We start from the raw sequence: 27,895 nt of genomic DNA on the forward strand, positions 1-27,895 counted from the left end.
CTTAACATTCTAAATATGTCTAAACATACTCTCAACTCAATGTAACATCCTGAATTTGTTAACATATTCTGTACATTCTGATTATCTCGTAACAAATTCTTAACATTCTAAATATGTCTAAACATACTCTTAACTCAATGTAACATCCTGAATTTGTTAACAGATTCTTTACATTCTGATGTTGTCTCATTGCATTTTCAATTTTCTGATTTGTTTTTAACAAATTCTTATCATATTATAGATTTGTTATAACAGTTTCTTAACATTCATAATTTTTAAAAACATATTCTTAACATGCTGAATTTGTTAACAAATTCTTTACATTCTGATTTGGTCTCATTATATTCTTAATTATGTTTTATTTCTTAACAAATCCTTAACATTTCAAATTTGTCCTAACAGTTTCTTAACATTCTGATTTTTACAAGATAGATTCTGAACTTGCTGAATTTGTCTTGTTATGTCTTACAACAAACGAGCGTCTGCCGTGCAAAATTAAAAGTATCTTTCATGAGTTTTCTTACATTGTTTTCTTAGATTATTAAACAAATTATCAAACAATTTGGCATACCGACATTAGAAAAAAAAGGAAAATTTTGGGACAAAATTCATTTTATTCTCTATAAAACTTAAAGTCTTTATCTAAGCAATAAACAATTATAATACAAATAAGGAGATATGGTATGATTGCCAATGAGACAAATATCCATCAAAGTTCAAACGAAGTGGATGTAAGCAATTATAGGCAACCGTACGGCCTTCAACAATGAGAAAACCCCATATCGTATAGTCGGCTATAAAAGGCCCAGACATGAAAAATATTCAATTGAGAAAACCAACGGCCTAATTTATAACAAAAAAAATATAACAGACATGAACAAACGATAATCACTGAACTACAGGCTCCTGACCTGGGACAGGCACATAAAGAATGTGGCGAAGTTAAACATGTTTGCTGCATTTTTATGCACCTGTCCTAAGTCAGGAGCCTTTTGTTCAGTGGTTGTCGTTTGTTGGTGTGGTTCATAAGTGTCTCTCAATCTCGTTTTTTATATAGATTAGACCTTTGGTTTTCCTGTTTGAATTGCTTTACGCTAGTCATTTTGGGGCCCTTTATAGTTTGATGTTCGGTGTGAGCTAAGGTTCCGTGTTGGAGGCCGTACTTTGACCTATAATTGTTTACATTTTAGTCATTGTGACTTAGTGATAGTTGTCTCATTGGCACTCATATCACTTCTTCTTATTTATATTGTGAGCGCTCAACATTCCCCCTAACCTGGGACAGTTGTGTTATAGTACAACATAAGAATAAACTATCAAAAACAGTTGAAAAGGGCTTAACTCATCAGATCGATACAAAACAGAAAAACTTCTAATAAAAACACAGACACAAAGTACAGATCTGAGAGTATTCGCAGTTACTGACAGCTAGTTCAAAGCCAAACACAACTAATAAAACAAAATCATGTATCTAAGACTAAAATATCAATCAGTACAAATCCAACATCCAACTGATTTATTGTAAAGACGTCATTAATAGTCAGAGAAAAACATGACATTGTACAATGCCAAAATAAAGTTATCGACAGTTTGTAGTACAGTGACACATTAGGTGCATATGTGTATAACAATAATATTTAGTATGGTTTTAATTAACTGATAACAAAACCAATATTTATACCAATAAAAACAACATTCAAAGATCAAATTAGGTGTTGAATAGGTAACCTTTTGGAATAAGTTTATTTAAAGAATTGATAAGTTTACCCGGATCGTATCTAAATTTCCGGGCTCGGTAATCAACATTATCGTAAAATTTAGGATGTGCTATTCCGTTTGAAATAAGTTTTCTACAGGTACAGCCAAACTTGCAAAACCAAATCTTTGTGTCTATGGAAGAATTTAGTAAAGGTTTTAAGTAGTTTGTTATTCAATTCATTTTTTTTCCAATTCAGTTTTCCTCAATTCTTCCATGATTTAGCTAAATGGTCATTCCCAAAACTCCTCAGAACATATTTTTTTTAAAGGTGTTTCATGTATGAATGTTTTAATTATTTCAGCTTTTAATTTTTAATTCTTTAAACAAAAATTAATTCCTTAATTTAATGCTTGTTTAAGTCAAACTGGTCCAATTGTTTTAAATGCTACTGCATCATTCTCAAAACCAAATGTAAACAACATAAATGGTTGGTCAATGTTTCGATAACTGCTAGGTTAAAACGCACAAATAACTCACAATACATGTGCAATGGTTGTCTGCCTTTTCAGCCAGGTATGTTTTATATGAAATGCATTTGCCTTTAAAGGTCGAATTAAGTTAAGTTGTTTATTTATTATCTTTAGTAGTCTTTTAAAGATACTTATAATTTGATGAAAAACTCTTATAGTTAATGTCGTTTGTTTAGATCTGTAACAATAACTATATTTTTCCGTTATCACAAAAATATCTAAATATACTGCCGAAAGTATTCACAATCATTTGTTATGTTGTTTTGTTCACAGATAAGCTATTGCTACATTTTGAAACAGATATTTTACAATCAAATCACATGTAGGTAGTTTGATCTTCAAGTTCAATTACCTCGTCTAAGGGTAGGCAAAACATTTCCTTATTTAAAATAGTTCTATCTGATCGTATATTAGGGACATCGGTACTATTGTCCTCCGTTTCCGTTGATTTCGTTATTGCAAAGACTGCATCGTCATCTATCAGGTCATCATTTGCCCCCATTTGCAAAAGATACATGCACAAATCCCAAAATGTGTGCTTAGCAGCAATATGAAATGGCGATGCACCATGCACATCAATTTCATTATTAACACTCGATCCCTTTTCAATTAAATATTCTACAATAGCTGTATGACCTCCCTTACATGCAAACATGAGAGATGTCCATCTTTTACTACTTCTAAACATAATATCAGCACCGAATTGACAAAGGTATTGTACAATATCAACAAACCCATATCTACTGGCAAACATGAGCGCTGTATGACCGCATTTATCAATAGAATTTACGCTAGCTCCTTTGTCTACAAGGGAACATACCATTGAAAATTTTCCAAAACTGCACGCCATCATTAATGGGCTAAATTGTCTGTTATTTACTGTATTTACGCCGAGTTCATTATTATTCAAAATAATGTCAACGATATATGAGTTGTTTCCAGCTTTTGCTGCTGAAAGCGGCGTTAACTGTCGATGAGAAGCATTGCAGTTAATACTGGCACCTTTTGATAGAAGTACCTTGACCATTTCAGTATGACCATAGTAACTAGCACATACAACGGGTGTATAGCGAAATTTATCAATACTGATAGATGGCGTCTTCAAGTTTTTGAACTTTTTTGTATATTTTGAGAAGAAATTTTGTTCAGTACAATAGGCCAAATCTAACATGGAAATTAAAGAACCCTGTATACTTTCTGCGAATGAAATCAAATCAGAATAATTTGACGCAAGGATTTCAAACAATACTTTTCTACCAATGTGAGTATCCTTAAGAATGGATTTCAATAAATCTGCATTACAGTTGAGATATCGAATCAGTTTATGTCTGTATTCTGGACATTTCATTTGAGAATTTCTGAATACGTATTCTGATCTGTCTTCTAAAATGTCCTGCATCATCCGACTGAAGAAATCTACCTCATTTTCAGTTCTTATAATAATTGGAGCTTCTTCTGTTGACGCTAATGATTCAAACCGAGTTCGTTGACTTAATAACGAACTAGTTGCATATTTAATAATTACATTTTGAAAATGTAATCCACAGTGATGGCACATGTAATCAACAAAAAGTTTGGCATGAATTGGTCGATAAATAACCATGTATTTTCCGACGTTGTTGTGATAGTATTCAGTCTTTAAAAATGTTCCAACCAATGAATCAAGGTGCATTTTTATAACGGTTTTAGGTGTTTCACGAAAGATACCACAATCTTCGATAAGATTTTTTAAATGTTTCTCATGTTTTTCTTCATTACTATCTGTGTCTTGTTTATCTGAAAAACGTAATTCCCCATTACAAAGTACAATTAAAATAATTGTAAAATATTTCATTTTGTTTTGGTCTTGTTTAATGCTATCAAATTCAGACATATAAATGTCAAACGGGTTTTCAAAAAATTTAACAATATCTTGTTGTGTATCTTTTCTATACAAGGAGCACATTAGTGGAAAGAAATCGCATTTGTAAATAGCATTTCCGATCGCGGGTATCAAATCTGAATCCAAATATTTTTCAAATATTGATCGTTTCTGGTCTGGGGTTATCAAATTGTCCGTAAACTCAATTGCACATTCTTTTAGGAAACATATTCTCTGAAACTGTTCCTCCTTGAAAACTTGCAGGCGACACGACACAATAACTTTGACGTTCCTTTCCCTTGCAATCCTCATTAAGAAAGATTCATACCCTAGCCACGAATCGATTACATCTTGTATTGCCGAATATCTGCCACAAACACCATCAAACACAAACACTTGACGTGCATTCTTCTTAAACTTCTTTTCTATGTCTTTAGGACTACGACATGGAACAATTTCATATTGACTTTTGTCTTGTAATACTAATGCCACGTGATGTATTGTTGCTGATTTTCCTATTCCGGATTTACCGTATACAGTTATTACATTGTATTCTTCCATTTGTTTTATTACGTTTTCACAAAGATCTGTTGATACAAACTTTTCGTCAATCTTTTTCCATTCCTCAATTTGAACTATCGATGCACCTAAAAAAAAAATAAAACAAATCAAAGATTCATAAATGCTGTTTTTATTATAGATATACAGCTATATAAACACCATGTAATTATTTGATCTAGCATTATTGATCTATTATTTCGTATTATGTCAAAGGTTTTTGATTGCATTAGTGTTACAATCTTTGCTTTTCTGTGCAGTTCGTTTTTACACAGTATTTTGTCTGTTTTATTACAGTAGTTTGTCTGTTTTATCATTTTTCTTTAACAATGGTATTGTCTTTTGTTTTTGAACGTAATATGCATTTTTTGTTGCTCTATTGATGTCTTCTATCTCTCATTATTTTTGGAGGTCTGACATAGAAAATGGAACCAAAGTGTGACCATTATTTCAATATAATATAATAATGCAACACTGCGAAAAATAGTTCTATGATTACATAGCACCATTAATATATGTTTATATATAACGTTCAAATAAAATAAATGGTGAACAGAAATAACGAAAAACAATAAACAGTGTAACTGAAACATTAACCACTAACAAACTTAAAAAAAGAAAGACAAAATAAAATGGAACAATACATGATTCAGTTAGCCTGACATGGTACAGGAACAATATCTCATTGGATTTTTTAACCAGTTTAATTGCGCAAAAACATCCCCGTTTTCTATCTGAACCACAAGTCATAAACGTAACCACGTTCAAAAGAAGAAAACATAGCATCATTCAGCAAACGACCACTAACTAAAATAAGGAAATAAAAAAAAATACGTAATTAGGAAAGAAGGGTCAAAATGTGCTCGCTACCACATGATGTTAGTTAAGGCATTCAAGGAAAACACAACTTTGTCCGGTTAAATACTGTTTTATCTTTTGAAATTGGTTTCGTACCTGTCGTAAGATGCCCTTTATAGCTTGCTGTTCGGTGTGAGCCAATGCTCTGTGTTCAAGACCGTAATTTGACCTATAATGGTTTACTTTTACAAATTGTGACTTGGATGGAGAGTTGTCTCATTTGCACTCATACCACATCTTCTTATATCTATTGGAATATTAGATGTGAACATGAATAACTACAAAACGGCGTTTTACACATTGCACGGATATTTATCTGACTATGACCTTTGACCTTAAGGTAAAAATATTTGATTTATTACGAAATGTTAATCAAAATTTACAATGAAAAAAGTATTTCTGTGTTAATTTGAAGGAATGTCGTTTAAAAAAAGCGCTAATGTCCTTTGTCATTCTTTTGAAAAACCCAAATATCCATTAAAAAAGTGCAAATGTCCATTTAAATTATATAAATGTCCTATCAAAAAGGGGAAATATCTGTTTATAAAAATCACTTGGCCTAACGTTGTTATTGTATTTTTATACATTCAAACCTTATTTTTAAGAAACTTAAAAGACTTACCATTAATATTAGAATTGTCATTTTCGAGTCGTAGCTGATCAATCTCTTCCTTTGCCAATTTTATTGTGTTCATAAGGGTGTCTCTATTGTCGTCATTAGAGCCTGTTTCGAATGTTGAAAATTTCTCAGTGAACTCACCATTTCTTTTGTCGAGATAATCTTCCATTCTTTTAGCAACACTTTGGAATTTAGAAAACCACTCTGTCAATTTACTATCCGTTATTTTACACTTTCCTTTATGCGCAAATTTGTTTCTGTACTTCCTTATCCGTTCTATGTCATCACCAACAGACGTTTTAGTGATATCTGGATACCGCCCCCATCCATTCGTTGGAGGGGGATTGTGTTTAAAATTTTCAGTACTTTATAACTTAATTGTATATCAAAGTGTTCATAGGTTTCTTTTTTTTGCAACCTTTAAAATACGGTTTCTCTCTCTTTGTTCCAACTGCTGCCACAGACTAGTTTTTTTTTATATGACCGGCTATCATGTGATATGGCGCTTTAATTCTTAGAAGTTCATTCAAAATTTCTGCCATCAGATGTTCTGCGGCATATGTTACCCTTCTAGCGTTAATTGTAGTTTTATTGTTTTTCGAACGACCAACAGTAGCCATTGTCCTCAAAGTGTTTCAATCATATACCTGAAAAAAAATTAAAATTATTTTTAACCCGAAACAAGTTTATATGCTTGGCATAAGTAAAGACACTCGCCTACGGTAGTTTCTAGTTGCTTCGCATCTCGCTGCGAAGTTATTAGTTTCAGTCCATATAAAAAAACATCTTGAAAAAGAGAGGCGAAATATACTAGAGGGACATTCAAACTCATTAGTCTAGTCGAAAATAAACTGACAACGCCATGGCTAAAAAAGAAAAAGACCAACAAACAAAAGTACAAAAACGACAACATATAAACTGAGGACTGAGCAACACGAACCCAACCAAAAACTGAGGGTGATCTCAGGTGCTCCAGCAGGGTAAGCAGATCCTACTCCACATGCTTTGAATTATTACTTGGTTGATTAATTATGCGGCTACGATTCTATTTGCTTGAATAAGTTATAAACTTGTGACCACGTCAGAAAATGAGAAGAACATATTTTAGGATGGTCATGAGTTGCATGGTGTTAATACCATATCACCAGTCACCAGTCATTACAAATCATGTATAGCTTTGTTCACTGGTGTGTTGACTCAATACTGACCGATATGTCATAATAAGATATTCATTCGTTAAAAGTAATTTGTTGAACTATCACATTTTACTATTTAACTATTTAGAAACTACGGGTCTAAAACGGCATATTAAAAACATTTTTATTAAACAACAAACAAACAGGTAGTTAACGTCAACATTATAGGTGTAACCCTCGAAACATGGTCAATTTAAAGCATCAATGTATGGGTTACTCTCACTGTGTACGTTAGGTGAAAATGAATTCGAGACAATCAGTTTACTCGTATATTACAGAAATAATTAAATTCTTAGAGAGTTAAGATATGCAGTCAGAATTTACAGTAACTCGTGTCAGTCTAATCAAGGAGATCCGAATAAAACCTATCTCGTCTTCTGGAGGATTTTTTTATTTTAACTACTAGTATTTTATGTTACATTTTACTTTCACAGTCCCTTATTCGTAACCCTAAGAACGCAGCCTGTTCCCTTTTAGGTCATTTTGTATCATATTAAATCATCAAAAAGAAATAACGCAAAAACGAATACTGAAGTAATTTATGCTACTGCGAAACACTCCAAACCTTGGAAAAAGTTAAACTTGTTTAATGTTTACGCTTTATTATTCGTGAATTTGGTGTAAATGACAAACCTTTGACCTCTGTTAAATTTATTAAAACAACTACCACTGTGTAAAACGCCGCATGTTGTCTACATAAATGTATGATACGGGGTGGCGACAAAAAAGTGAAAAACAAAAACGTTCGAGCTAAATAAGAGTGGTAAATTTTAGAATAGATTTGTGAGTGCCAAATGCAATATTAAACAGAATGAATCGACCAACGAGTAACCTCCTTTAATCAAAAGCAGTTCTCCGGTTTCTCAAACACATCTACTCAGCTTTTCCGTCTACAGATTCTTAGACTTTTGGATGCAAGTGTCCTGATAAAAACTAATTTTTCAAGAAACCCAATTCCAAAAAACAAAATTTAAGGTAATATTGGAGTATTTCAATTTCGAACTTTGTTTCGGATTGACAAAAGAGAGGCAAAATATATTAAAAGGACATTCAAAGTCATAAGTCGAAAATAAACTGACAACGCCATGGCTGAAAAAGAAAAGACAAACAACAGTACACAAAACACAGATGATCATAGTGTTTTTATTTTATTAACAGCGTTTTAACCGATGAAATAACACGTTTGATATGCTAAAATAATAAAGGAACTTCTTAAAATTACAGCGAATATTGTACTCTACAGGATTGTAATAAATATAATCATTTATTATGTAGCTTAACATATTTACATTTTCTTTTCTGTTATGAGTGTTGAAAAAAGCATTTTTTATCGTTGTCTTTTCAAAATAAACCATCTATTTTTTTTTTCTATTCATCAAACTGTTTATCTTTTTTAAAACAGTCGATACATATATAGAAATAAAAATATGTACAATGTGATGAGACAACTATCCACAAGAGACCAGAGAACGTTGCAGTGAGCAACTATAGATCACCGTTGGCTAAAAATAAGCAAAACTCATACATTATATTATAGGACTAAACGCCTTTCTAAAGGAATTTATTGGTGTATAAACTGGACCAATTCACTCACAAACAAATAGTCCAGTTTATACACCAATAGATGTCTTTGAAAAGGCGTTTAATCTTTATAATTCTTTAAAAGTGGAGATAATTAGTTAATTTCCCCACCCGTAACCTCTATCACGCGTTAAGTGTATATTTGTGTCATTGAATTGGCCTGGCGAATGAATATATTTTTGGTTAATGCTAAAAAAATGTACTAAATGAAAGTTGCTTTCTGATAACAAAATAAACTACAAAAATATCTTATTATCATTCAAATAAATGTTTTGTGTGTATTGTGTAATTTAACGACGAATGCGAAGTGAAAATACAACTTTTTAACATCGAGTTGGTTTGTGTTATCATCGCCGCAATCTTGTTCACATTGGTAACAAAAAAAAATTCCGTCAACGTCGCGTCTATCTTTTTAAACCTTGAAATTCGCGTGTCTGCAATGAGAGGCGTTTTATATTTCAATGAATATAATGTTTTCTGCACACAAAAGTTTTACAGCTGGTATAGATATAAGGTTATTAACATTTTTAACTATATTTGTAAAATAAATGTTAAGTAGTGCAATTCCACGTGCACTTCACAGTTACGAAAATAGAGAAACAAAACGTTGAATTATTGATAAAAGATTTATTTTAAATCAATCACCAGCAAAAGAGGTATAGGAGGAAAAAAATGTCTTTTAAAAAGCATTCCTAGTAATTGTCACCATAACTTAGCGGTAGTTTTAAAAAGCTATAACAATATATAAGCCAAGAAAAATAATACTCGTGTCATGAGAAGACATGTACAGGGGTAAAATAAAAAAACAATTTCTTGCCAAATTTGAAGGAGAAAAGTCAGTTTATGCAACTTTTAGACATTTGCGGAAACTGTCATACACCTACGATTAGGATTACAATTACACTTACAGGTAGAATTTTAATCTTGGGCCGGTTCAAAGTGTAAATATAAACCGTCGGTTCATAACAAAGACTAACTCCTATGATGTTTTTTTTTATAATCGAACAACGAGATTTCAAAGAAATATCAGTAAAACAAGGCATCTTGGTAGTTTGAGACGGAATCAGGGAAAGTCGGACCAAAGGCAAATCGGACTAAGACAACTCGGGCAAATTTAAAGACAACTCGGTCCAATTTTAAAGACAGCTCCGACCAGTTTGAAAGACAACTCGGACTAGTTTGAAATACATGTCAGACCAGTGGATCTTCGTGGTTTTTACGCTTTATATGATTTTTGTTTGTTTTTGTTTAGATTTGTTTCTTCTTAGTTTCCCCTAACTGACCATCTTAGCTTGCTGTGACATCTTTTCAGTTTGATGCATTTCCATAAGTGATGTTACTATAACTTGTTTTAAGACGGACTAACGAGATCAATTAGAAAAATAAAACAACAAATATCTTTCAGATATATATTCGTCTTTACATATACAGGCCCGTGTTGTAATAAGGATCCTTGAAATCTTTCAAGATGGTTGAAATGCCTTTAATTGACAGGCGCTAAATGGTAATTTTCGACTATCGTTAACGTCAACTTGATTAAATTTATCATTATTTGTCAGAGTTCTCAATTATTTCAACACTACATTTGTACCGTTATAATTGAAAAATATATACCATGATTCGTCATTTTATCGGCATGTAGGAATGAACTCTATGTTTCATTTTGGAGTTTTTGTGGACTTTTGACCATGGTGGAGTCTTTTTTCTTCGACTTATGGGTTCTAAATGCCCCTTTGCATCATTTCCTCGTTTTAAAAAAAGTAAATTTAGTTGCATTACAAATATACATGCATTACATTTTAAATTAAATCAAGTATTTAAAAGTATAGACCCCCCAAGAACTTCGTTAAATATTCTTAAAGCACTAAGGTTGACATTTAAACACGGATGTCTGTGAACTCAATTTTAGATTTAATGTAAGTCAAACAATTTTTAAAAACGATGACTTTTTTTTAAATTTCTTTTGAAATAAAGAAGTTATATGTTATCAAATAAAACTATATTACATCATTCTTGACTTAAATGCTCTTTGTTTGTTTAGATATTTGAATGCACACGAATATTAATTGGATCCGAATCTTAATCAAACACATGACACATCATTTAAAACCAGATATTTTTTGTGTCGCAAAAGGAATAAATTGTAAGCTGAATTTTGTTGTTAAAAAAATATCGCACACTATTTAAGTCGGTTAGGGAGCAGTTCCACATACAAAAGTGTAATTGTATAAAAGATGTTTGATTCCCAATTACTATATACCGCCCGCTTTTGAATAGCGAGTGGAACTATTAATACGGAAAAAATGAATAAATGATAAGTGTATTTCGTGCATTTATTTTATTTTCCCCGTTATAGATGCAGAACACAGATTAACAATGGGAGAATTACCTGCCGTGATGCAGGCTCTACTAGATGTTAAGGTACACATTTCAATCGTCATCTGACTCTAACCCTGGTAGTCCTAGCTTGACTATCGACAAAGCAATATTTCAATCAGGAAAATATTATAGGCAATGATGAAAAATTTTGTCCTGCATTCTTTTTAGTTGTAATCTCTGTCCTGACTTTTTATTTTTCACTCTATTCGGTCTTGTCTTTTTTTTATTAGTTTATCCTGACTTTTTTTTACATAAATCGTCATCCTGCCTTTTTTTTTATTTTTTTTTTTGCAAAGTTGCTCAACCTGCCTTTTTTTTACTCAAAACTCCTGTCCTGCCTTTTTTTCAAATTTTTATCCTAGCACATGGGAGGCTAAACGTCTAACTCCAAGTTTACCCAACTGACACATCCACAGATTTTAGCTGATTATGTCGATTGGTTATCGTTTCACCTCACCATATATTCTTTCACTCTATATTGAGATATAAAACAGTTTCACACGCATACATAATATGAAAAATTCAATTGATATAAAGTATCTTGACACCTTATCAAATGCCCTTGGGAATTGTTAAAACAACCGATCATCAACATGCAGAAAGTATTGAAGCGTTATAACGTGCAACATTGTATAAAAAGGGGAGTAATGCAGATTGGTTGTTGATATTTTAATCTAGAAACTTGCGTTTTAAACTTCAAAGAATACTAAATTGCTGTTAAAAAAAAAGTTAACCAATGAAGAGAAAACTAACGTACAAAGCAACTAAAGGGGCAGCTGCTCGGGTCAAGACAGCCAGAATTTCAACGATGGGCACCACCTTACTATACACTCTAGAACTGGTAGGATTCACCAATAAGTGCTCCCTCAATTTGTGGAACCAAAAACTAAAGCAACAGCAGAAAGTATGGAAACATTACCAACATGCTTATTTGACAGAACATGCATCAAGGTAATCAATATACTAGCATCCAGGTCAGGTTATAAACATTGTCAATAAAGATAAAAGAGCGTCATACGAGAGAAACAGGGATTTGATACCCAGTATTTGGAACATCTGCATAGATTGAAATCGTGTAAGGACTTTGCATGTTTGATAATTGTTTATGATTTATTTTCTCCTAAATCTTGGTTTTCTACTCTATAGCAAAGAAGATTCACAGCGACTTTCATTTTTCATTTCATTCTGTTACATTAACGTAAATTTCATCTTTCCTTCCTCATTTGTCTTTTTCTATTTGTCATTTTGAAACATCGTATTATTCAATCTTACATACGACCCATCAAGCGGGATAAATAACTTAAGTATCTAGACAGCTTTCTATACAACAGTTCTTCATGCTAAATTCAATCAGTATACTCAATGGAAATATGTATTGGCATAGACCGTTTATTGACCCAATATCTATTGCTTTTATAGTTGGAATATATAAAGTAAAGCTGTAGTTTCCCTTAATCTTCATTAAACTAAACAATTTCAAAATTGTATTCTATCCAGCAAACTAAGGGACGGGGGGTAAAACTGACTAAAATCGTCATTGAAGGGCAATAACTTCTATATTACGCGATTGCAGTTGTGTGGTCTTATTTTCATACCTTGTCTATTCAAGTGTTATTAGTTATTCGATCGAACCCCATTTGTAATTTACTGACCCCATATAAATCGTATTAGATTACTAGCACACTCTAACAATCTTACCGACTACCTTAACATATGTCATTTAGACTAGTGGCCTATCAAAGTGATCATGTCTTTAATATAAAGAACCTATACTTCCATTGGTCTATACAAAAACAAATGCAAACACCAACACCGTGTTAGCCTTTAATGTGTTTTCTGCATTTATTCAAATCGTTCGTCATCAATTTCTTCATCTGTTGTCCGGATGAAACTTTTCAGATTTTTCCTCATCGCCGTGTTGATTTTATAAAGGGACGTAACAACAGTACTAACCGTGTATTAAAATAAACCACGCCTACTAACCCAATATTAAATGTGATTATATAAATTATTTACAGTGACAAGTTTCTCTTTATTTACTGAATTATTTATCAAGGACAGCATAGATACAAATCGTTTTTCAATAGAGTAGATTCATTTAGGAAACAACCTACAATTTGGACTGTTTTAATTATTACTTTAATCGTTTTTACTGTTTTAAGTTTCTCCTTACTGTCTTAGCCCAAAACTTAAACAAGGTAAAACAGGTCAGTAAAGGCTTTTGACCGTTTCAGTCATGTGACTTATTTGAAGATCTAGCACACCATCGTTTTTTCTTTAAATTTTCTCTCTATCTATTTAAATTCTAATGATAGCAGCTTCAAACGTAAAAAAGCGTACAATTTTTTAACTTGTATGCATAACTTTATTTGCTGATCAACTTTTTTCTGTTTACAGTTTATCTCTGTCTTCGATAGGGTCCTTAAGACTCACCAAAGATATGATTGGTAAATTCGTCATCAAAGGACAATTACCCCTATTGGAAATACAGCTAGCTGTCCACATTACGGGACTCATACCCCCTATACATGCTTTTTAGTCGCTGCTGTGAACTTTAGGGAAATTACATCTTTATTTTTGGGTTTTCAGCCATTCATTTTATATTATCACTGCCTCTATGTAAGACTAAGTGCTATAGTACAAATTTATGCACCTAACACAAATCCGACAAAGTTCAACTATCATAGAGATCAAAGGTCAATTTCAAGATTAGGTTGCCTGAGTTTGACATAAGACACCCCTTATGCCATGTACTTTGATGTATCAGCATGCCAAGTTTAGTCAACCTAAGTTCTATGAAAGAAAAGTTACGTTCAGGACATAAATCAAACAAGGTTTTACTATCATGGGGATCAAAGGTCAAAGAGACCCGACTGTGGTATATGAGACACCACAAGCCCATGATGCAACTGTATACCAAATTTGGTTAACCCAAGTTTTAAGGTACAACATATTATGAGACGGACACGAATTGGACAAGTTTGTACTATCATGATGGTTAAAGGTCAAAGACAATGGCAGAGTGACCTGACTTTCGTGTATGACAACCCTCTGCCCATGGTGCAAGTGCATACCAAATTTGCTAAACTAAGTTTTATGGTACAAAAGTTATGTGCCGGACGCGAAGCGTGACGAACAAACACACAGACAGACGGACACGATGATTCCTATGTACCCCAACAACTTTAGTTTCGGGAAGAGTTGGGGGGTGAAAAGTGTGGGATAAGATTTTGTGAGGGAATTCGATGTTTGCTATTCCATGGTTAGTTTAAACACATTTTTTACAAGCCACTGAATTAATCATGACGATATCTTTTGCAGTATTATAAAAATAGTTTTGTTAGAATCATTTATAAATAAATTTACGCTTTGTTAATGCGAATTTGACAAACTATTTGCAAAAGTTATGTTGAATTTCTATTGCTTAAAAGACGTCATCGAGAGTCCGGTAAATCATGCAAATACAGACATAAAAGTTTTTTTTTTAAATTTTAGCTACTATTTGGTTAAATATTGTTTGGTCGTAATTTCAAGAATTTTTTTCCCTACTCAATATTGTCGTTACTGTTTACTTTTGTTTCTATCCTCATTCTATACTAAATGTAAAGAAGAAAAAAAAACTCTCATTTATTTACTATATACGTATGATAAATCAGTATATTTGATACTTCATTTTCGTTGACAAGTCCTCATCTGAATAATTAAAATCTATATATATATACATATATATATATAAACAAGTCTAAATTGAAAACAACGTTCAAACCTATGATTGCGTTGGATAAAAACCGCAATTTTTATACGTGTGCATGCAAAATAAATTTCGTGGTAGAGGGGTCTAAATACAGCACAAACAACATTTTCCAAAAGACCAAATGAGTGAAAAAGTATATTTTAACAAAACGCATTTGACTAGCAGGTCGAACAACTGATGTTCTTAAACCCTGCTGACTGCCATTGGCGATTGCCAAATAAACGGATCACAAGATGTAACAAAATATATCTTATTATTAATTTATTACCAAACAGAAAACAATAAACTTGCGGAAAAGATGGTATACCGCAAACATGAGGTGCAAAATTTTGTACACCATATCCGGATTTCGACAATTAATGTCTCTTCAGTGATGTTAGGAATCGAAAGGGTATTTGGAAGGCCATATAATTTACCTCAATTTAGGATAGACTCTTGAATTTTGAAAGAGTCAAAATAGGATGAACGGATCATATAAACCCGAAGGCAAATATAATACAAGCCCAAACGAAAACATATAAACAAGTCTAAATTGAAAACAACGTTCAAACCTATGATTGCGTTGGATAAAAACTGCAATTTTTATACGTGTGCATGCAAAACAAATTTCGTGGTAGAGGGGTCTAAATACAGCACAAACAACATTTTCCAAAAGACCAAATGAGTGAAAAAGTATATATATATATATATATTGGTAATCTAAAAAAAAGGTAAATTTTCATTTTTTTCACTTACATGTATACAATCAAACTGGACACTGGACGATTTCATGTTTTTTTTATCAATGAAACAACAGGTACGTGATCCGATTTTCTATGTCTTACTTTTTCTATAAAATTTCCAATGTATAGACTTTTATAGTTACAAAAAAACTCTCTAATAAACTTGTTCAGTAAACATCAATTCAGTTTTACTACCTTCAACAAGACTTGTCCAATTAAATATAAACAATAAGGTGTCATAACATCATTATCTTATCCACATTAATATATTTTAATATACAAAGCAAATTAATAGAGATTTGATTGTATGACTTGGAGATGCGATTGTGATGTGATATTGGATAGCCTGCGATGAAGTCACTAATAACTGAATGTCAGCGTTAAACGGTCACATTATTATTAACATCATGCGAACATAGAAATAAAAAGATGTGGTATGAGTGCCAATGAGACAATTCTCCATCCAAGTCACAATGTGTTAAAAGTAAACAATTATAGGTCAAAGTACGGCCTTCAACGGAGCCTTGTCTCACACTGAACAGAAAGCTATAAAAGACCCCAAAATGACTAGTGTAAAACAATCCAAACAGGAAAATCAAAGGTCTAATTTATATAAAAAACGAGAAACACTTATGAACCACATCAACAAACGACAACCACTGAAAAACAGGTTCCTGACTTAGGACAGGTGCAAACAAATGCAACGGGTTTAAACGATTTAACAGGCCCCAACCTTCACCTTAACCTGGAACAGTAGTGTAACATTAAAACATAGAAAGACACACTAAAAATATCAACTGAAAAGGCTAAACTTAATCAAAAAGACATATTAACAAAACAAGTGAACATACACATACACTGAACGAATATATTTGATCTATGACACAATATAAATACAATATTAATGTCAAAAAGACAACTATAACCTTGTACAAAATGGCGTTAAATAAAATAACGTACACAGGTAAATTCAAATATAATATTTTTTTTTGTTAGGAGTACGGAAATATATTTTACAAAATAAATAAATTTGTTGTTCATAGTACGAGAATAGAAGTGAAAATTTATCGTCATACTAAATACTTATTAAAGGTGGTACATATTAAAAATAGTGAGACGACATATAACATGAAATAAATAAACATTGAATAACAAAAATGCATACAAACTGTGTCAACAGGTCAAATTAACACGAAAGTAGGATTTGAGAGTACTCGAAGTTACTGAAGTGGGATAGTTAGGATTTAACCTTTGAATTGCAGGTACCATGCTCCTATGTTTACAAGTATTCTAAGTATCTAAGTATCATAAGCCTTGATTCGTGTTTCTCGTGCCGTTTCATATAAATTAAAATAAAATTTAAAATGTAATTTTTGAAGTTCTCCGTCTAGATTTGTTATCGAATGATAACGGATATGTTCAAATTATTTTAACCATAACTCCATCCTCGTTTTCTCGAATGTAACCAACCGAATTAAACTTATTACGGGAATCAGATTTACATTAGCAACGCGAAAGGTGCATCATGTGGAGCAGGCCCTGCTTACCCTTTGTTGGGTTCGTGTTGCTCAGTCTAAAGTAATGGCTTTTTATAATGCTTTATATTATCATCATATTTCTTGTTTTGTATATTGATTTATATTAGTATGTTTGGCTGAATGACTGTGATTGGCCAAGTGATCTTTTCTCATCACTTGGCGTCCGGCGTCCGTCGTCGTTCGTCGTCGTTAACTTTTACAAAAATCTTCTTCTCTGAAACTACTGGGCCAAATTAAACCAAACTTGGCCCTAATCATCATTAAGGTAACTAGTTTAAAAAATGTGTCCGATGACCCCGCCTGCCAACCAACATGGCAGACATGGCTAAATAAAACATATATAAGTCTATAAAATATTTAAAAAAAACAATTTCAAATGGTCACAACTTGAAAACTAATTTAAATAATGATAAGGGGTCTTCAGTAACTATTGTAGGATTACAATGGGATGACCTGCTTTTAATTTAACTAATGGGCCAAATTAAACCAAACTTGTTCTCAATCATTATTAGGGTATCTAATACTATTTATTATGATTTTAACCTTATTTTACATGCTTTCCAAAACCACAGTATATACAAGTGAGCGACGCAGGCTCTTAAGAGCCTCTTGTTGTATAATGCCTGAGAATGAGACATAATGTATTAAGCAGTAAGATTAAGTGATTTTTTATAAGTGTTATACATTCGATAATAAAACTTTGCTCCTCTTACAATGCAATCTCATTTCTGATACATGTATTGAGTTTTATTGCATAGTTCGTTTGTTTAATTTAAGCCTGGCGAACTAGAAAATAACACCAATTATTGTTGATTTGTCAAAGGTTTTGGTTTCACGTATTGCCTTTCTTTTACTTGTTAAAGAAAATAGCTTGTTTACAATACATTTACGTATCAAACTATGTTAATACGTAATTGCCTCCTACACGTGTAGGTTCGTGTCTGAGGAAAATGAAATATCTGTCTGGTTTTTTCTACTTAAGTGAATCTGAAACTTGATACTCCGAAAAAAAATATCAATGGTACAAAAAAATTTATGCTTCGACGTCAAGTCGATCTATAAGAACAAATTGTTTATCAGGCATTTAATTTAGACTGAGTGATTCAATGATCCTATTTGGTTGAGTGGTTATTAAAATAAATGCATTGATCCTCTAATCTCTTCTCAGTTGTGACGAGGTATGAATTGACAATTGACGTAATCGACAAAATATATTTTGCTAGTTAAAATATATTGACGATACAATACACTTATGTTAAAACAAACATTAAAAAAATATACTGTTTACTTCTTAATAAGCTTATTTTTCTGCAAATCATAGTTTTCATTTATTTTGTTTCATATGAAATAAAGAGTCAATACTTATGAATAAAATGAGATTAATGCATTATATGTTTGATAATTGTTATTTACCTAGTAACAAAATTTCCATGCTCGTTTTAACACACTTATTTATATATCATTAGGTTTATTTAAATCTACCAACGGTGATTCGTCAATTTCAGTGGATCTAAACTTGTTGATAATGGAATGCTGACATCATATCACATTCTTAAAACAAAAGTCCTCTGTTCATTTATGTAAGAAATCATTCTTAAACCTCAGTACAAGTCTACAAATATCAGAAAGGAATACTCACAACTATATGTCACGCCATTCAGGTTAGGAAGTGAATTTAAAATATAAATATACTAGCACTGCATTTCCAATTATAGATTTAAATTCACTGAAAGGTTTTTGCAAAACTTAAAGTACAATTTTTTTTTCGCATATCTCTTAATATTTTTTATTGTATTCTTTTTGTGTCATACAGACTTGAGTTTGGGTTTCGAAATTTTGGGGTCCTCGACGCTTTTCTTACATTCTTTGGCCGTTTGAATTATGAGTCTTTTATAGACGAAGGGCGCGTCAGGCGTACAATCCTTGGATCTATGATGAGTTCATTAATAAAGGTATTGTATGAGGTGTTTGATGCAAACAAAAGTTCAGGTGTTTGTGAGGGGAGGGAGCTATGTACGATCGCGATTTTTAAGATGAGTTGTCATATAAGCGAGAGGTTTAGTTAGCTATTAAACCAGGTTTAATCTACCATTTTCTACATATGCAAATTCCTGTACAAGTCAGGAATATGACAGTTATGTTCCATTTGTTTGATGTATTTTAGCGTATGAATTTTCCATTTGACAAAAGACTTTCCGTTTTGAATTTTGCTTGCAGAAAACCCATTTTGCACCCATTTTATACATTAGATACACACAATGGTCACATTTTATATCAAAAGATGTCTCCAGTGAAGACAACAAATGAAGGAAAAGACGAAAAATAAGCAACTTAAATGTTTCCCAGGCATTTTTTTCTAGCCGAGTACTCCGGTTTTCTCCGTCAATAATAGCTGACCACCACGATATATCCAAAAGTGTCTTACTGAGTTTCAAATGTTTTACTTTAGAAAATTTCAGTGATATTATCAAAATGCTGGACTATTTGTTAAGTTTGGAGGATTGATCTTTCAACAGACAGTCGGTATTCAAATGGGTACTAATTGTGTACCCTTACTGGCCGATTTGTTTTTTGTACTTGTATGAAGCAGAATTCATTTTGAACCTTCTAAAAGACAAAAAAAAAAGAAAAAGCACCTTGTCAAATTCTTTAATTTTACTTTCAGATATACTGATGATGTCCTATCACTAAATAACCAATATTTCAGTCAATACTTGTATCTCATATATCCCATTGAACTTGAAATTAAGGATACTACCAATACTACATGTAAAAGGACTACTTCATACCATGATCTTTTCCTCAATATTGACACGGATGGACTTCAAACTAAAATCTATGACAACGGTATGATTTCAACTTTCATATTATTAATTTCCCATTTCTCAGCAGTAACATACCTTCTGTCCAATCGTTTGGTGTTTAAATATCTCAATTGATACGTTGGGATCATGCATGTTTACACTATACTGACTTCATACACAGGAGTTTGCTCCTTACGCAAAAAACTGCTCCAACAGAGTTATTAGGAGGAGAGATTAAAAATGACACTCCGTAAATTTTATTGACACCATCTCGAATTGGTTGATCTATCAATGTGTCTGTGTCTAAACTAACTTACGACATTTTTACCACGTCTTAGATTGTGGTTTACCATCGACATCGTCTGGTCTGCTGAGTACCGAACGTGACTTATTCCCGAATATGACTGTTTTTTCAGGTGTGATTTCGCATTGCTATACGACGTTTCTCGGAATTTATTTATCCAACATTCATGTATATATTTATGATGTTTCTTTTGAAAGTCTGGTTAGATTGTTTTATGTCTTATCGTTTGTGGCATAAATTCTGTATTTTCGGTACATTTCACATTTGTCTTATTTGTCAGTATACTCGAGTTACTCGTAGTTCGTCTACACTGATTTTGTTTATGTTGTTTGTTTTCAAGTGTGTTTACTGTTTGGTCCTACATCATCTTGCCTTATATTACAGTTGTTTTATTTTTATTTTCTACATGTATGTAAAAGTTACGATAATAAATCAGCTGTTTCATTTATATGATTGTAAGTATAAAGCTACTATATGAACAGGATTTTTTTGTTTATACACAGTTTTGAAAACCTACTTTGTTAGAAAATACATATAATAACACCGTTAAAACACATTTTCATTTCAATACTCTGTCATGGTTACAAAATACATAAAATAACTCCATTACTATCTCAATCCCAGTTTTATATTCTTGCACGTGTCTACATTACAAGTCTATCTTATTTTTAGAAATGTACCTGTGATAATATAAACGTCACAAAAATACGTCAATTTTTGAGGCGTTGATACATTCGTGTGAAGCACAATTTATACTTCGTTTGTGGTGAACTGGTGTACTGTCGTAAATTCATGGGAGGTGTCCGTTGTTATTCTGTGGTTTACATAATGGTAAATTTTTGTATTCTTGTCATTCGTTTTTACTAATATGCTTTGTCTATATGCCTTTTTGTTTTTCTTTGTTGACATATTTTATAGTGATTTTAAAAGATTATATCACAATGTTGACTGCAGTACCCCTATTTTTGACATTTTTACTTATTATGTGTGTTTGTTTTGTTCACACTTAGTTGTCAATATAATGGAATTTTATGCGACTTTCATACAAGTGAGAGGTTTAGCCAACTATAAAACCAAGTTTAATCCACCGTTTTCTACATCAGAAAATGCCTGTACCAAGTCAGGAATATGACAGTTGATTTCTATTCGTTTGATGTGTTTGAGCTTTTGATTTTTTCCATTTGATTAGGGACTTTCCGTTTTGAATTTTCCTTGGAGTTCGGTATTTTTGTTATTTTACTTTTTACATGTTATTATGTACTTTACATTATTTATTTATGTATTTCTCTGTCCTGAGTGTTCTTGCTTTTATTTGTACCGTATTCTTGTCACGTAATGTTGTCATTTTAGCGGTATTTTTAAAATTGCCATACAAGTGGGAGGTTTGGCTAGCCATAAAACCAGGTTCAACCCACCATTTTTTTCTCAAATCGTCCTGTACCAAGTCAGGAATATGGCAGTTGTTATCAAATAGTCCGTTTCTCTGTATGTTTGCGTTTGTTTTTGTTGCAGTTCAGTGTTTTTGTTGTTCCGTTGTTTTCCTTTTATAGTTGATGTGTTTCTCTCGGTTTTATGAAAAAAGAAGATGTGGTAAGATTGCCAAGGTGACAACTCTTCACAAGGGACCAAATGACATAGAAAATAACAAAAATAGGTCACCGTACAGCCTTCAACAATGAGCAAAGCCCATACCGCATATTCAGCTATAAAAGGCCCCATGTGACAAATGTAAAACAATTCAAACGAGAAAACTAAAGGCCTAATCAATGTACAAAAAAGTGAACGAAAAACAAATATTTAACACAGCAACAAACGACAACCACTGAATTACAGGCTCCTGACTTGGGACAGGCACATACATACATAATGTGGCAGGGGTTAAACATATGTTAGCGGGATCCCAACCCTCCCGCTAAACTGGGACAATGGTGTAACAGTACAACATAAGAACAAACTATAAAGATCAGTTGAAAAAGGCTTAACTCATCAGATGGATACAAAAAGAAATACATCTTACAAAAACAGATTGGACGTGGCCGGGTACTTGTACATCCCAACAAAAAAAAGACACTGAGTACAGATCTGAGAGTACTTGCTGTTACTGGTAGCTAGTTTAAAGCCAGTAACAACTAATAAAAAAAACATGCATCTAACACTAAATTTAGTTTGTAACCCAGATTTGTTTTCGCCTAATCGATTTATGATTTTTGAACAGCGGTATACTACTGTTGCCTTTATTATTCAAAAATTTCTGATGTAGATGGTCCATAAAATTCCTGAAACAGAATATAACCAACGCTACTTTGAACTATATGTGCAGGTCGCAAAATAATTTCTAGTCAGTCATTGTGAAAGAGAATTTCGATTGACACAAATTGTCCAGTCGTATTATTAAGATGCTTAGACATTTAAACAACAATAACACTATTCTATTCCCACCAGTATTATTAAATTCATCATCGTTTCAGAATTATATCCTTATATTAAACCGCTATATATTCAAATTTCAACACACTCCTTAAAGTCAGATACTCCTCATAACATGCATAAAACCCCTAACTACTTCCTGGTCTAGCGACCATGTGTTTGGGCGACAGTTGGTAGGTATTTACACAGAAAGTTTTGATAAATATGATGTAGTCTTTGCATTTAATCATATAATTATGACATATTATATAATCACGTCTCCATCTGTACTGTATTGTCAACCTTAGCCTAAATAGTAAATGCTTGTAAATTCAAGGGCTTGTTGTTTCATTCCAAATATACCTGATCGAAAGTATAATAAACAGTGAGGATAATTTAGAACAATTATTAAAATATAGGTTGATAAATGATTTATCTGAATACCAAGTGATGCATACTTTGGGTTTAATCATCAAATTACAATTTACAGTATTTTGTCAAGCCAGCATTTGAACAAACAAACAACTTTTCGTACTCAGACGAGCAATCTTCCACAAATTCACCAAGGAATCATTATTGCTTCAATGGAATAAACTCTAAAACTATTGTTTTGTTAATTTATACATGTACACATCCTTTCTATTTTAAACAGTTATGTTTTGGACAAAACATCCGTGGCTTTAAAATATTTGTCTTTGAGCGTTCCTGGTGAATGTTAATCCTTATATACATTTAATTTAAAGTTTATACTATCAAGTGCACTCTGTTATACCGAAGTCACAGTGTTATTACCAGATACGCATGTGCATAATAACGCTATTAATACTGTTACTTTATTATACCTTTCTCGAACGTAGATAATTGAAAAGAAAATTTATTGTCTCCCAGACATCGCTAAGCACAAATAACAATAAATCGCTCTAAATTTGACTACGTTTGGTTTTTTCCATTTTTATTTCCAATTTTAGGGGAATTCAGCCCTTACGATTGAATTTTCTCTAAAATATAGCTGACAATGACGAACTAAAATCAAACACAAAAGACAATACAATTAGATAATGCTTAAATACATTTTGTGCTTTTCAGGATTAATGTTCATCAGATAAGTATATCCAAGATAAAAATTTGTTTTAAAAACTAAGATAGCAACGCAAAAGGGCAGAATTCAAAATATCCACTGATGGCAGAATGTTACACATCATCACTACTGCATAATACTAGTATTGGTCTATGCTTTGTTTTACATGAAGCACACAATAAACACATGTATAGAGAATTTGATATTTTATTGTGTTACTATATGACACATTTAATACAGGAAACAACACTTTGGAAGGTGGCAATTTGCCAAGTCCAGTTCTTGTTGCTGTACCCAGGCGGCATCATAACACTTCTTCGGAAGACAGCATACTCCAGTCAGTGGCCGATAACGTGTTGAACTTGTCAAGAAATTGCTGGAATAAGCCTTAGAGTTGTCTGTATTATTTCAATATTTTACTCACGACTATGAGTCAAATAAAATTATATCACCACAGAGGATAGATTTTCTATGACGATAAATGACGAGATAGATTGTGCATGACGAGATTATTTCCAAATAATAAGCGTTTGTATTTTGACCATTGTTTATCTATCATTGGAAACAATTCCATGCATGTGGTTTGTTTTTGACTTGCAAGCCTAACTTTGGTATTCTTGTTAGTATAAATTGTTTCGCCTAGTTTCCAGAAACGAATTCGTAAAAATCTGACCTTACCTTTAAAGTAATGTTTTACATTTGTATGGTACCAAGCGAGTTACATCCACGGTTTTGAATCAAATTCTGTACTGATAACAAAAATAATGGAAGACTTACTAAATGTATGACCTTATTGGAGATATCATTTTGTTTTGTTTAAATGTTTTTATCCTTCCTTTAATAATTCTGTGAAAAAGTTTAAACTGCAAGCCAATCAGAAATCTATTTTAATAGCAAGGCAAAAGGTTAAAAAAAAACACAAATCTGGGACTTGAATTATCATACAATGAATTCTGTAGATACGAACAGAGAAATACAATGGCTTCGGCTCAATATTTTTGATATACTCTTCAGTGTTTTTTTTTATTTTTTAACTTTTGACTGTCATAAACGATAATTGCATTTATAATGTTGTTCAGCATATATTAAAGTTTTAAATGCATATCAAAGATACTTTTTATGGTGCAAATTGATTTGAAAAAATACACTTACCTAATTTGCACCCACATGAAGAATCACAAATAGCCCCGCATCTCCAAGTACACTGGAACAAGTTCCACTTAGTGGTAAACCTACACATTGTCATAATAGATATTAAAGGTACTATACCTAGTCGTGTATTATTTTTACTCGGAATTTAATCATCCGATGCTTGGTAAGCATTTTATAACTTGTAAAATCTAGTAGCGAAATGAAACACATATCATAGTTCATGGAATAATTAGTCGAATGTGTTTTTCCAATGATAACGTTGGGTTATATATACATTACATATATACTGTCAGAAAATATATAACTAATTTGTACGAGCTTAATTAACTTATCTCCTGTTTCAGAGCGAGTACAAATTTTTTTTCATACAGTGTATTAAAATTGTTGTTATACTGCAATTTAACCTGCAATTTAACATCGACACTTGAATATTTAGTTTTATTTTCAATTACAAGGCATTTAATAATGACATCGATATTGCATAGACGCGGATTTCGAAGACGGCACTGTGGCCTAAATAGTAATTTTAATGCTTCTCTTGACAGAAGCGGGAAACAATGTAACTATATACGATTTCTATACTGTTATCGTTTCGGTCAGGCTGTAAAGCTGAATTTGTATAGTAAAACAGTCGATCGCAATATTAACTTCGTTAATGAAGAAATGTTGATGAAAAAACATGTTTGCAATTGAATCTTCAATATAAAGCTGCCAAAAATCTGCAAAACTAAATTCACTTAGTATTTCGTATATAGCTTATGTCAATTTCATAACATGAGTTCTCTGTGAAACAGGATAAATGTTTAGTATGCTCTTCGACCTCGTATTTTTTTTTTTTGGGGGGGGGAGGGGGGGGGGGGGGGGGCTTTTTAACCTTTTTTTATTAGAGCGTCACTGATGGGCCTTTTGTAGACGGTACGCGCATCTAAATATACAAAGTTATAATACTGGTATCGTTGGCGATGTGTTTTTTTTTAATGATAACACCTTAAGTTGAATTTGAATATTTCACGCAGCGTTTATAATTCAGGAGCAAATTATGGATGAACGCTTTGATTTTGCCATATGGTAAGGGGGTTTCTCTTTTGAATTTTCCTTAAAGTTCGGTATTTTTATTATTACACTTTTTACATAGATTTCTTTTAGAGGCTAAACGGGCCTAAATCACAATTCAATTTGTTTTAGCAATATATTACTTATATCAGCAAATTATGTCCGGCATTTTCAGAAAGGAAAGTACTGTTTTTGCTATGCCTATTCAACGTTCGAATTCCCTGGGGATTTAAAGCTGTTCGAACATGCTGCGTACCATTTTATTCAGACACAAAACGAAATTGTAATACAATTCAAAAAAGTAATTATAAAGTAAACGTAGTAGAAAGGATTTTATTTCGTACTTGTGACCCTATTAATAACAAATATTTCTTCAACGTTGAAATGTTTTTCTTTTCCATGTATATTTTTAATTGTGTTCCAAGCTGTGTAATTGAAAGTATATGATGAATCGATATTTTGTTAGATCCAATGGAGCAAAACAATCATATCTTGTATCCACCTGTGGCAAATTTAAAAAAAAAATCTGCAATATAATATTAATATTTATCCAACCACCTCCTTGATTTTCTTAGTAGTAGATGGATCGGAGTTTTTTGGCTGATATACATATTAATATTTTTTCCGTCCATAAGTAACTGGCTTATTTGTCTTATAGATATAACAAAAAGTGTGCTAGCTGACGACTAAAGGTTATCTCGAACATTCTTTTTGACACTGCGGTTAAAATAAAAACGACTTTCTCCTTCATAAATTGATTAAATGCACTTTCAGCTTTACGCAATTTTTTTTACAGTCAAAAGGCTGATGTTCAATAGTCTTACCAAAGAAAATTCAACACTTTCTGATGAAGACGGTATATAAAATATCCTGAAACAAAATATAATCAAGCTTATCTAAACTATATGCGCAGTTCGCAAATTAATTTCTAGTCAGTCACTGTAAAAGGGAATGAAAATTGACAAAAATTTTCCAAGTTGTATCATTAAGATGCCTAGACATATCTACAAACATAACACTATTCTCACCAGTATTATACAATTCTTCATAGTTTCAGAATTATATCCTTATATTCAACTGACTAATTTCATGAATTAGCGACCATATGTTGCGACAGTTGGTTGCTATTCACGCAGTATAATTTGATTAATTTGATGTAGTCCTTGCATTTAGTCATATCACATAATTTGTCCACGTCTCCATGTAAAAAAGTTTCGAAAAATGTGGGAACTATTTTTCTATATTGAACCAACTCTTTGTTTTTAAAGTATCCCTTCTTCTCATCTTGTAGCTTTTATGACTCTGAATACGAGTGTTTCATATATTTTTTTCATAACGAATTGTTTTGCTTTTACATTAGTAAACACCGAACATGGTTACAATTCCGGATTTCCAAATTACTACAGTAATTCACATAACAGATTTACTGAAATGAGAAGAAAAGTTCGACTTGTCATTTGTTGTACCTGCATTTAAAGTCTAAATTTGAAAATACGTTGAACTAGGCTGTGATAAATTGGAATCCCATGTCGACATATAGCGGTTTATTCACAAATTTGTGCCATGCATTGTTAATCATGGGCAAAATGTAGAAAACCTAATTTACCAGAACAATATAGAAGATCAAAAGCTGCATGCAGTTGGCGTAGATTACATGTATTTTTAAGAAAATTTACAATAAAAAAGGAAAGTAACACTTTATAAATTGTCTTTTGGTTTGTTGAAATTGTTGAAGGCATGTCTTCAAAATATTCTATTTACCATGAATCTGTACAATTTAACAATTCACAATCTAACAATCCG

General features: G+C 32.1%; 1 protein-coding gene across 1 annotated transcript; it reads right to left on the minus strand.

The window, feature by feature from the left end:
* Positions 1-1,501: 1,501 nt before the first annotated feature.
* On the minus strand, positions 1,502-18,962 carry LOC127714959 (uncharacterized). The gene is made up of 3 exons (XM_052220982.1): positions 18,935-18,962; positions 6,129-6,772; positions 1,502-4,737 (listed from the first exon to the last, which is right to left on the minus strand). Exons 2-3 carry the CDS (start codon positions 6,292-6,294, stop codon positions 2,546-2,548), a joined length of 2,358 nt encoding a protein of 785 aa, XP_052076942.1. The 5' UTR covers positions 6,295-6,772; positions 18,935-18,962; the 3' UTR covers positions 1,502-2,545.
* Positions 18,963-27,895: the final 8,933 nt, after the last annotated feature.

Source organism: Mytilus californianus, unplaced genomic scaffold, assembly GCF_021869535.1.
Source record: "Mytilus californianus isolate M0D057914Y unplaced genomic scaffold, xbMytCali1.0.p SCAF_9, whole genome shotgun sequence".
NCBI lineage: Eukaryota > Metazoa > Mollusca > Bivalvia > Mytilida > Mytilidae > Mytilus > Mytilus californianus.